At 36.7% G+C, this 12,040-nt stretch overlaps 1 protein-coding gene across 9 annotated transcripts in view; it reads left to right on the top strand.

Annotated features, from left to right (window-relative positions):
* jvl (javelin-like) overlaps positions 1-12,040 on the top strand; it is a 265,268-nt gene that overhangs the window by 236,271 nt on the left and 16,957 nt on the right. For all 9 annotated transcript variants that reach the window (XR_012408896.1, XR_012408897.1, XM_073958522.1 and 6 more), the window contains exons 2-5: positions 9,858-10,799; positions 10,859-11,400; positions 11,456-11,822; positions 11,891-11,989. Coding sequence is in view for 7 of the 9 variants with exons in the window: in XM_073958522.1 (XP_073814623.1) it covers positions 9,858-10,799; positions 10,859-11,400; positions 11,456-11,822; positions 11,891-11,989 (1,950 nt within the window). In the remaining 2 variants the exon portion in view is untranslated. The remainder of the gene's footprint in view (positions 1-9,857; positions 10,800-10,858; positions 11,401-11,455; positions 11,823-11,890; positions 11,990-12,040) is intronic.

Raw genomic sequence — 12,040 nt, 5'->3', positions numbered from 1 at the left:
TAACTTAGCTGCTACAAGGAAATGGTCCCAATCGATGTTCGCTCCTCGAATCGATCCCCAGCTAACACACTGGAAGAGTATTTTCTGTCTATCACAACATGATCGATCTGTAGTGGAATTCTTAACTCATTTTTTGAGTTACCGACAAAAGTCGGTAAAATTGAAATGCATATAATTTCGGTAATTAACGAAATTTTTCGGCAAGTTAACAACCAAAATAAAGGTGTCGCTAAGTTCTACCGATAGCAACAGTGTTTTCAACTTTTATTGATACTTTTCGTTCATAGTTTTGCGTTTTAATTTTACCGATTTTTGTCGGTAACTCAAAAAATGTGTTACCGAATTCCACTACTGGGTTCTTGTTTTTCCATATATTTTTAGAACATTTGAGGTGAATTTATTAGCACATTTCTCTCTCCTGGAATACAATAGTAAATCATGATCTCATTTCGACGCCTTAAACCTTTTGATTAGCTTGGAGTTCCTCCAAAAGTCATTGATCTCCGTTCTTACACACATTCTAGATAATCTCAATATCTGTCTAGTTTGTTGTTGTAAGTATTTTATAGAGTTTTTTGTTTCTTTATTATATATATATGTAATTTAATCTATAACAAGCCTGTATGTAAAGATATGGCGATATAAGCCACCTAATAAATCATAGACCAATCAATGGACGACGTCGTCGTGGTATCTATTGTAGGAATCAATCGATAGAATAGGCTATTTAATGTAAACAATTTCGTTGTATTAACCAAAATAAACAAATAAAAATACTCACAAACATACACACACTCGCGCACATTTATGAGCATTGGAAAATTGCTTTAAAATGGAAATTAATGGAATGAGTCTAACGCAAGTTGAGTTGCCTCCATTAATGTTTTTGTTGTTTTGGGGTTAAGTAGGCGACAAGATTGCTATTTGTCGTCAATGACTAGACGCCGCTATTGCTGCTCCTGGTGCAGCTTATTTGCCACAAAGTCAGCCAAGCAGCCTCAGCTCCAGTTAGAAGCACCTAGCTACCTACCTAACGACGTTCCATGTGCGGCCTACCTAACACCCAACCAACATAGGCAGTTAAATGCAATTGATGGGCTCCCATATCGTTGAATTGGAATCTCTGTAAGTGGTGGAAACTTAAAAATACTGCTCAAATTGTTGTTGCATTGATGGAAATAAAATTAAACAACAAAATCGAATTGTCTGTCGATGTTTGTAGTTAAATTTTATTTTATTGGCATTGCCAAACTTTTAAAGCTTTTATATATGGTATGGTTGTGGTTTTGTTTGTCGGTCGTTCGGCAAGGTGGTAATAATGAATTGAAGTTGGTGTTGCGTCTGTCATGTGATGTGGAGATATAATTTGTCTCTGTTCTTTCATTTTTTATTTTCATTTTTGTTGGCTTCACTTTGAAACTACATCACCGACAGCGAATGAACAACATCATCCATAACCATCATTGCGTTTAAATTCAATTTAAAACTTCCCACTTTAAAGTTTTCAATAACTACTACACACACAAGAAAAACAGTCACAAACTGCTAACAACGCTAAATTGAGAAATTTAAAGTTGGTTGAACGAATTTAGAATGTCATTGAACCAAACGCATTTGCTTTGAGTAGGTAACTCACTTTTTGCTAAAATTGCTCACTTTTTTTGGTAAATTAAAATTTAACGAAAATTATCGATAAGTTAGGTAAGTAATAAGAACGATAAAAATTTGGATTGGTCATAGGGCTAGAAGTAGAAAAACAAACACCACGATCAGCGAATATGCCCCTGGAATGTAAGGACTCTTTACAGAGTAGGTGCAGTTTGCACGCTGGCGGATGTACTTGGAAAATACAAAGCTGATATTATCACCTTACAGGAAGTGCGATGGAATCGGACCGACGTAAACATCTCAAACGATTACGCACTGTACTATAGCTGCCATTAAATAAAACATGAACTGAATCGGACAATTTTCTTGTAAGACCCGTCTCAATATTCCGAAAAAAAAACTCCGGCCTGTCACAGGACGGAAGTTGCATGTCGAGAAGCTGCAAACGCAGTAGCACAAGCATACTCCGCTCAACTTACAAAAATGCTGGAAGACAGCGCTCCTTGTCCCGATAATGTGAAAACGCAGTGGCAAGGAATAGCTCACTGCCGCAAAGTCTACACTTGGTTTCCAAAAACCACTATCTAAAAATCCATGGTACGATCAGGAGTGTCGAGGGTTACTGAATAGAAGAACGCGGTATACAAAATATCAGAAGAGGAGAAGAAAGAAAAGCAAAAAAAACGTGGGTATGACTCGAAATGTTCACGAGTCGAAATGAAGTCCGAAAATTATACCAGAGTGTAAAACACACGAATTTGAAGGGTATGGTGCAGGCACATTCTCCTGCAAAAAGATGATAAAGGGAATCGGTTAACTAATATATATAGCGTACTGAGGATCTGGGAGGAGAATTTCATGAAGCTCTTAGTATAGAATATGGGCGGCGCACAGTGTTGCTGCTTCCATACAAAAGTGGACGCAAATAGAAGGAGTTGGCCTATGTTGATGAATTTTTGCACAAGTACATATAAGGGCATAGGAATGAAAAATTTCAAATTTGGTCCATATCGGTTCAGATTTGGATATAGCTCCCATATATATCTTTCCCCGATTTTGCTATAAATCGCTCAATTTTTGATGAATAGCCTTCAAATTTAACATCGGATTTTTCATCAGGCCACTGTTCAGTTTCGATCGATGATAGAATTGCCACAATCCGTATAAAAGCAAAGGTATTCAACATTAGCCTCATCTGCGCACATGTACCCACCCGAAGAGAAAAATGGAGAGACCAAAGATATATGTATTCTACGGGCGCCATGAGAGGGCATATGACCGCTACCTGGGAATGATATTAAGATTGCTATACGAGATTTAATGCTAAAATTGGGAGGGAAAATATAATTGGAAAGTTCAGCCTTCATGACAACGACGGCAGACATTCTTCTATTGTGTTAGATGCCCGATTGATTCGAGGAACGAAAATAGATGCAGACCATTTCAAGTCAACATGTCTCAAGTGCTCGAAGACAGCGATCTATGTTCGGATAATGTGGAAGTGCAGTCGCAAGTCTCTCTATTGTCAACTTTTATGTGGACTTTTCATTCGTAATATGGCGTTTCAATTTTAACGACTTTTTCCCATAACCAAAAAATGGGATTCAAAATTATGTGAATTTTTATATTTAAGGATAGAAAACTGTACATATACTTAAAATTATATTTCAATTATTGGAACACGGGATCCTTCTACCATACCACATCTTCATAAAAAAAGATTTTAATGCTACTTTTGATACGCCATTCTCTTTTTAGGCGCTCTATTATTTTTTCTTAATTTTTTATTTGATTTGTGTTTTTAATGCATAAATTTAGAGCAAAAATCGTTTACCTAAAAAACATTACAATCCAAAATTATGTGTCGCTGAATCTTGGCAGCTCATGGATGCAAAAATAAATCAATAGCAAAACAAATTTGGCAAAACAAATAAAATAAATAACAAATAAAATTTAATGGCCATAAACCATTCGTCGTCAATCGTCATCACATTCATCTAAATAGCGGCTTTAATTCAGAAAAATACCAAATTGAGAAATAAAAAAACGTTACAACAATCGCTATGTTTGTTTGTTGGTGTTGTTGTTCATCTACTCACTCCAAATAAGGAAAATCGAACAATTTCAATTGACAATCAATATCTGAAAATGCTCTTAACGCAAACAATTAATTGATGTCTAATACGAAATACGAAAATTGTTTATTTGCTGGAACTAATAAATAATAATTTGCACATAATTTTCTAGGCAGCTCTTTCATTTCCAGTCTTACGTTCAAATACACATACAAATTGTTAAACAATTAAGTTAAGTTTATATGCCAATTTTATAGGTAACAGTTCTTTGTTTTTTTTTACTAATTTGTTTGGTAATAAAAAAATGTTTGATCGATATTAACATTCAAAACTTATCTACTGTAGAATGTATGTGATGGGCGGCTTTTAATGGTAATTTTATTTACACTATGACTATCAGCTTTTTCTCCATACACCCACTGCAGCCGTCTAGCCTAGCTTCCATTTCAATTGAATAGAGTGCATCGAAGCAGTGCGTGTTTGTCCCACATAAAAAACAAAACTCATCAGAAGAACGCATTCTTCATACATTTTAGATAAGTAATAGACAGAAGAAAAAAATTCTCATTGCCTTTCATTTATTGGAAACTAAATTTCTTTTTTACACGCTTTGACAAAAGCATACCATTACGAAATTGGAACATCTTGTTGTTGTTTGAATTGAGTTTAGAAGTATGTATGTATATTTTTCGTCTTGTATTTCGACAAGACAATTATCTTGTGTTGCTATTGTTGTTTAACATCTCTATGACAATGCAAGAACATTGTATGGCGCAGTAAAAAACATCGGCTCTCCTATTGTCTATTTATGAATGTTGTGTACTTTTTGTTCTTGTTCTCCCATTCCTAATTGAACTTTGCTGAACTCCCATTTTCCATTGAAATCAATAAACATATCGAAAATTAGAAATTTATTGGGTGGGACACTTTTTTCTTTTTGTATTCAGAAAAAGAGCATACACATGCTCTTTGTTTTTTTTTTCCTTTAAGTTCTATCTAAGTTCATCATTGGAAGCTTTAAAATAACTACCAAATTTGTTAGGAGTCATGACATTGGTTACAACAGTGGGCCTAATGACCCCAAACAAATAATAAAAAATGTAATTATAAAAACGTTAGGGAACGGTAAATTACTTCATAACAGAAAATATTCATTATACAGAAACTGCGGTTTGTGAGAAATGGAATGGGGTTAAAAAACTTCTTGAAAATATCCCGAAGTATTTTAACTGCCTGGATAAGGAGTTGCCACCAGCGCAGCCAAAAAATGAATTTTTCATGATTTTATCTTTTTTTTCAAGAAAACTACCAAACTTTTTGCTAGAACTTTTTTCATCTTAAAGGGCACATCTTGAACGTCTATCAATAATTTTTTGTTAAAAAATATTTTCTGGTTTTGTGACAAATGGGTACCTACGTGACACTATTTTTTAAAAAAGCCGTTTGGGGTGTCTCCACTGAAAGTCGAAAACAAAAAATCGACAAAAAGGCTGTTTTTGGCCATAAATCGGTTAAAAATTTAAAAAAATCCAATGAAAAACACAGTGAATGTTTCCCTTCCAACGGTCATATCGCAGCTATTTTTTTTTATAAGTGGGCGTAACATGTGGATATATGTACACGCAGAAAAATATTTGTTAGAAATATGTTTGGATCCAAACAAATATTTGTTTGGGACTGGTTGCAAACATATATATGCTTGGATCGAAACATAATTTGTTTGTGTCCAAACAAATATATGTTTGCAACATTTTGTAACATATCTCAATTTTATTTGTTTGGGTACCAACATATTTTTTATGTTAGGACATCAGTCATCAATCCTTCAGACTAATGAAAATAATAATAAAAAAAATCGCAATAATGGTTTTGGACCCCAAGTATGTTTGGACGAAGTCGGTTTCAGGCAATTTGGAGTCCATTTGGCCTGTCGATCTGTTTAGCCGGCTAGTGCGCTCGATAACTCTTGAACGGAGCAACCGATTCTTTGCAATACACCATTCGAACCTCGTTATATTTTGTACAAACTTACATTAAATTCGAGAATGGCCAATTTCGGCCCACTCCTTCAAGTACCTCCACCAGAAATGTTTAACATTTGTTGCTAGAATGGAGCACACGATAACTGTCGCAGGGAGTAACCGGATCGTTTTAATTTTTTCAGGTTGTTTTCCCCACGCCTATTACTACAGAACTATTTTTTCCGGGAACAAATACCTACTTCCTGAGATAATGGCCCAAAAGCTTTAAAAACCTAACCAGCATCAACTAAAATGACTGATAAGGACTACAATTTACGAATTGAGTATCCTCTTTGGCCGAAACTTTTCAAATCGTAAAATATTTTCAAAACTTATATCAAGTTCCAAGGAGGTCTGTATCGAAGAACACCTTCGAAAAATGTTCGCTTAACTGCAGTTTAATGTCTGTTCGAGGATTCGAGGACAGAAGCTACACCTTGTGGTCCAGTTTACTGCTATATAATGCACTCGAGTGCACGTCCATGCTTCTTGAAACTTTACAAATCCTAAGGGGATCAACTAAAATGGCTTTTGGTCATGATATATATGGAAAGGACTGGCTGAAATTGTTCCAACACTTTAGACATCGTAATATTTCTCTCAAACTTAAATCATGTTCAAAAGTGATCTGTATCGGACATATCCTTCAGGTACCATCCTCACAAAAGTTAATTTTTTCGCTTAAATTCAGTTTTGGGAGCTGTTTGAGGATCGTTTTCATCGAGTTATTCCTTGTGGTCAGATTTCGAGGATATAATTTTGGTTTGTGAGCTAATCCATGCTTCTTGACATAATTAACTTTTGTGTCAGAAAAAGACCTATTTATTTTCTGGTAGAGAGTTCAAACCATTGAGGAAAGTTCAATGCACACAGGCTCAGGGTATACCTCTGTCGGTTTTTACTTGTTGGGTTTCATATTACACTTGGACTTTCGGAATAAAACCTTCCCTTTAAGTCAACGTATAAGATACCAATATTCACCATCACCAATCAATGGATTTAGCTCCATACACATCTCGTATAATTTTCCCTAAAACACCCGAAATACTTCCTTATCTACTTGGCCAAATACCAATGATTCGGTTCCAAACATTGGCATGGATATCAAAAATTAATGTTGATACCATACACTTTCTCTTGTTGTCATTTACTGACGGACCAACTTTGCTGATGTTACCACTCTCAATATTCTTCTCATTCTGTCCTATTCATCTGCACTGATATGTAACATGTGATCTTTAATGTGATCTTATGTACAGTGTGTTAGCTTTATCACTTTTGCACATCGAATGACCTTTTTCCTTAGATCAAACGATAGGGTTTCAGCTCCTCCAAAGCCGCTTTGGGCTTTTAAAATCTCTCTTCATAAGGAAAGGAGATATACACATAGTTTCTTTTAGGTATATACATAGAATCACTTTCTGAGTCGATTTGTGCATGTCCTTTCGTCCGTCTGCCCGTTTATTCATATATTTTTTTGAAAGTAAAATCAAAAGGCAGGTGGCACTTATTATTCTATTCGAATGAAAACTGAGGATGTTTAAATTTTTTTGTTCAAAGGACGAACGCTATGTTTTTGGTAAGAATCGGTTATGATTTGGACATAGCTTCCATATATATTTTGGGCCGATTTGAGGTATTGGATGCACCCAACACCTTATATATGTAATATTATGGTGAGATTTGAAAAATGTGACGGAATTAAGTTTGGAAATAAGTTTGCCATATTTACCATTGATTTTGTATAAAAAATAAACCAACTACTCTGAAAATATTTTCTTTGGAATAAAACTGCATTTTTCAGTATTCAATTTCATTGGATCTAATTAACGTTGCGTGTTTCCATAAGTCGGTTTTGTAAATTGTTATTTTAAAATTTATTCGCAGTTCATTCGAACCTTGGCGATTGAATCTAACCAAGTTCCAATTAAAACCCAATAACATTTTAATAACAACGACAGTATACATATGTACGAGTACATATGTAAATAATGCTACTAAGATTTCAGCTATGAATTGCGATGACAAGAAGAAGAACATGCACTTCAATGTCAAACCCAATAATGGGTTTGTGGGTCTTTACAGTTGAACGATGCTGATGATAATGATTGTTTGTGGGGGTTTGGCCCTACATATTTCGCACACTTTGAAAATTTTAATTTGTGGTTCACATTTTTTATTTTTTGTTTATGCTATGATTTTTTTATTTTGTATTTGTCATATTTAATTACAAGTTTAAACAAATACTGACTGACATACCATATTTATATCTAGGTAACTAATGACATCGTCGTCATCTTACATATATCGGTGCATTAACATTTCCACCAACTTGTCATTTGTTTATGCGAATTTTTAATTAGATATGTATGTTTGTTGGTAGTTTCATATGCCTGATGAAACCTAGTATAGAAACTACATATTTGATTACTGTTGTTTTTGTTGTAATCTATGGTTGCCAAGCAGGTCACCCCCAGCCACCACCAATGCCACATTTTCATTACTGGGCAACCAACCATCAATGTTTTCTGAATAAAGCTCACCTGTGTGTACGTGTTTTCCAATCGTAATGACAATTCTCTTTTTGTTTAATTTTATTGTCATTATTTCCAACAACAGCTGCTGCAGTGCCAGCAATTTGTTATTTTTTAAGGGTTACATACATACGTACATTCATATATACCAAATGGGCGACCATTGTTCTGTGACAAGTTGTTCATGGTAGATTATTTTGGGTTTCACTAAACAAAAACAAAAAAATCGTGAAATAAACAAAATTTTCCGTTAATACAAATCACCAGGGCAACCTATTCGCTTTCGATTCTCAAGCGATGGCACAGCGTGTTGTTGGTGGTGGCGGTGCCACAGCACATGCTATCACGGTGACGTTGAACTTATCTAGCATTTAAGAATTAGATCACTTTCTATGTGTATCTAGAAACGATGACGGCGGGTGCAATAACCCTCCTTTTCTCTCCAATCATGAGAATATATGTCAATGCAACATAACAATGCTATGTTCTGCGGTCATTTCGAAAACTAATTTAAATTAATTTATTATTCTATCTTTCTCTCTCAAACACAGAACTTTTGATTCGATTTCAATTTCTAGATAGTCTTTTAGAAATGTTATTTTTATTATATTTTGTTAAATATTTTCCCATGACAAATGAATCAAGTTTCGCCACCACATTGTCTGTCGACTGCTGGGCCTCACTTGTTCGCAGGTCTCATTAACATTTCAAATTGTTAAAAAAAGACACCTTATCAAAGGCGTTCATACCGTACACCCAACAACGTCTAAACGAACAAACGAGCAAACAACTTAAGGTTATTCAGCAATTAAGATATTGCAAATTCTGTTTGTAATTATGTCGGGATGGAGGAACAGACAGACTGACTGGCTCAATTACCCGGGGCCCCTTTAATATGACTAACAACTAAACAAAATTCACCATTTGAAACTGCTTATTTTCGTCGCCCAGCTAGTTTGAGGACAAACTACCGATGAATGAATGTAAATCTTTGTAGGCGTACAATTGAGTTGATAGAGTTTCTTCGGCGGTACCCATGTTTTAGCTGTAGGAGACAAGTGAACTTATAACCATTTTCTGTTTGTTGTGACTATGATATCATTACTAAGTGATAGCTTTAAATGAACAATTAACGTGTCATACCATATTGGTTGGAAGCATTGATGGTAGGTAGACATCGACTGATTGACAAGCATTTAGTGAAAATTTAACTGTTTCATTGGAGATGGGACCACTGGGACTATTTGACATTTGTTTGCTAAAATTCTTCTCTAAATATGCCAACAACATCAACTATAGGCTGAGGAAACTGGGCATGTGTACATTTAATAACTCAGGAGAGAACGAGTTACAGCCCAAAGTGTTACAAATATAATAAACAGCCTTAGGTTCTTTGGCTTCTCACATACCATATTTAGTTGATTCCATCAAAATTTAAGTTGAATGGATGAATGACATTTTTACATTTTCAATATTTTGTCATAAAGTTTTTAATCGGTCCCTATGGTCAACACGGACAATATTGTCTAATTTAAAATTTTTATTGTTTAAATAGCTTCCATTTATTATCATCATAGGCATTGACAACCCTTTCATTGTCTTCTCGTTCTCTTTTCCAGAATGAACCCCATGAGTTGGGAAAACGTGGCAAAAACACTAACTACAATAGCAATTCTACGCACAATACTATCGTCAAAGGTATAGTAGCAGCAGGCACTGTGCGAAGTGTCATGGACTGTATGCCCTTAAGTGTGGGCGTGGGTACACACCATCCACACTTGATGGCCTCCAGCAATACAGTGAATGTAACTGTAGCATCACCCACAGCAATTGTTGCCGCAGCCTATCCACATCATCATCACATGAACCTCAATCATCATCATTTACTGGGTAATCATCCGTTGCCCTACTCCAGTGGTTATGGCGGCCTTACGAACCACCACCACCATTCAAGTTCGGGCCCAACGGTGGCAAGCAGCAGTCATCATCACCACCACCAGCCTCATATCCACAGTGAACAGACAAAATCGTTGCAGGAATTGCAACATGAAGTTGGGGCACTATTGGAATTCCGTGATCTAGTTATAGAAACATTTCCCGATCTCAAGCATAAAATGGCCTCAATATCATCGGCAGCGTCGAATGTTTCTTCGACGGTGTGTAGCGGTGGTGGTGGCAGCGGTAGCGGTGGACTCAGTGGCAACCAATCCGGTAGTGTAAGTGGTTCAGCTTCCACAACCACCCTTACAAGTGGCTGTACATTAGTGTCGCGCAGAGAATGGGAGCCGGGCATTCGGGTTAAGAGAAAAATCTCTCAGAAGGAATCGAATCATCCCTCCGCAACAGACTTGACTTCATCATCATTGACCCGGAGTCGCAGTAATTCGCATAGCGGGAAAAAAGAGCCAAAGAATAGTTCAGGTGGCGTGGTGGGTGGTAGCAGCAGTGCTGGCAGTGGGGAAAACAATAACGGCAGTGTAGTCCAAGATTCAGGATTCTCAACAGAGACTAGTTCTTCGAAAGAAGGCCACAGTGCATCCTCAACAAATGGTGCTTTAACGGTAAGTAATTATATACCACCATAAGAGGAAAAATTGATTTAATTTTAATTTCCTTCCAGGGCACCATTGCCTCAAATCGTTTGTCTTGTCCCGAATCCGATGATGAGCTCCTAAACTTATTGGATGTCATACATCGCAAATCCACCCGTTTACGTGAAGAAGTCGAACATTTGCAAAACTATGAACGCCAACATTTAAGACCCAATGCCAGCGCTGAAGATCACACAGATGATGCGACGACTGGCACTGTTGAGGGTGCCACCGGCGGCGGCCTCTCCAAGTCCAGCAGCAGTAGTGCCAATACAGCTTTAACACCAAAAACCTTCCGCGAACATGTAGAACGTCTAAATAAAGAGGATATTCTGCAGTTGCGCAAAGAACGGGATCGCCTGCTGGACAAATTGGCGGAAATGGAGGCGGAAACCTTAACGGGTCGCATTAAGGCAACCAAAATGAGTGAGCAAGTAGAGGAGCTAATAAAAGTGAAAAAAGATTTGGAGGAACAGTTGAAGCTGGCAATGGCACAAAGGCTTGAGTTAAACTCTAGGGTGCAACAATTGCAGCAACAACAACAGCAGCAACAGAGTAAAAGTTCCAACAGGTATGATGGTATTCCTCAAATTATACATTCTTTTAATTAAACATTCCACTTGCAGTCAATCGGATTTCTCCAGCTCGCGAACTTTTCTTTCCTCGTCGGCTACTACGGTCTTGTCAACCGTAAGCGCAGCCTCGTCCAGACAAAATACATTCCAACCTGTGGTCGTGGAGCAGCAGCATACAAATTCATCGTCTAACGAACCGATAACATTCCATCAAAGCCATGGCAGTGATAACAAACAGTTGACATTATCCCAGCAACCTTTTGCTGTGGACCAATTGGGACGCCTGGATGGCATTGTCAGTTCACCAGGGGAAATTAAGTGTCGTTCAACAGATTCGAAAAGATTTGCTGCTATACTCCTGGAGACAAGTGTTATAGAATTACAAAGACATTTATTAACATTGACTGTTAAAAATCAGGTAAGCCTTCGCACACCTCACCTGATCTCGAAAATGGAAAAATAACCCTATTAAAAATTGTCTTGCAGATATTAATGCAAAAACTGGAGGCTGCCTCAAAAGCAAAATGTCATTTAGTCAAACGTTTAGACAAATCCAAAGATGATGTAGAGGACTTAAGGTTTCAGGTAGGACGATTACAAGTTGCAACTAATAGCATAGGAATAATTTAATTGTTC

The sequence above is a fragment of the Musca autumnalis genome, unplaced genomic scaffold (assembly GCF_047663935.1).
Source record: "Musca autumnalis isolate F117 unplaced genomic scaffold, ASM4766393v1 scaffold_1, whole genome shotgun sequence".
Lineage (NCBI taxonomy): Eukaryota > Metazoa > Arthropoda > Insecta > Diptera > Muscidae > Musca > Musca autumnalis.
The sequence above is the reverse complement of the archived record's forward strand: the minus strand, read 5'-3'. Positions and strand labels throughout refer to the sequence as shown.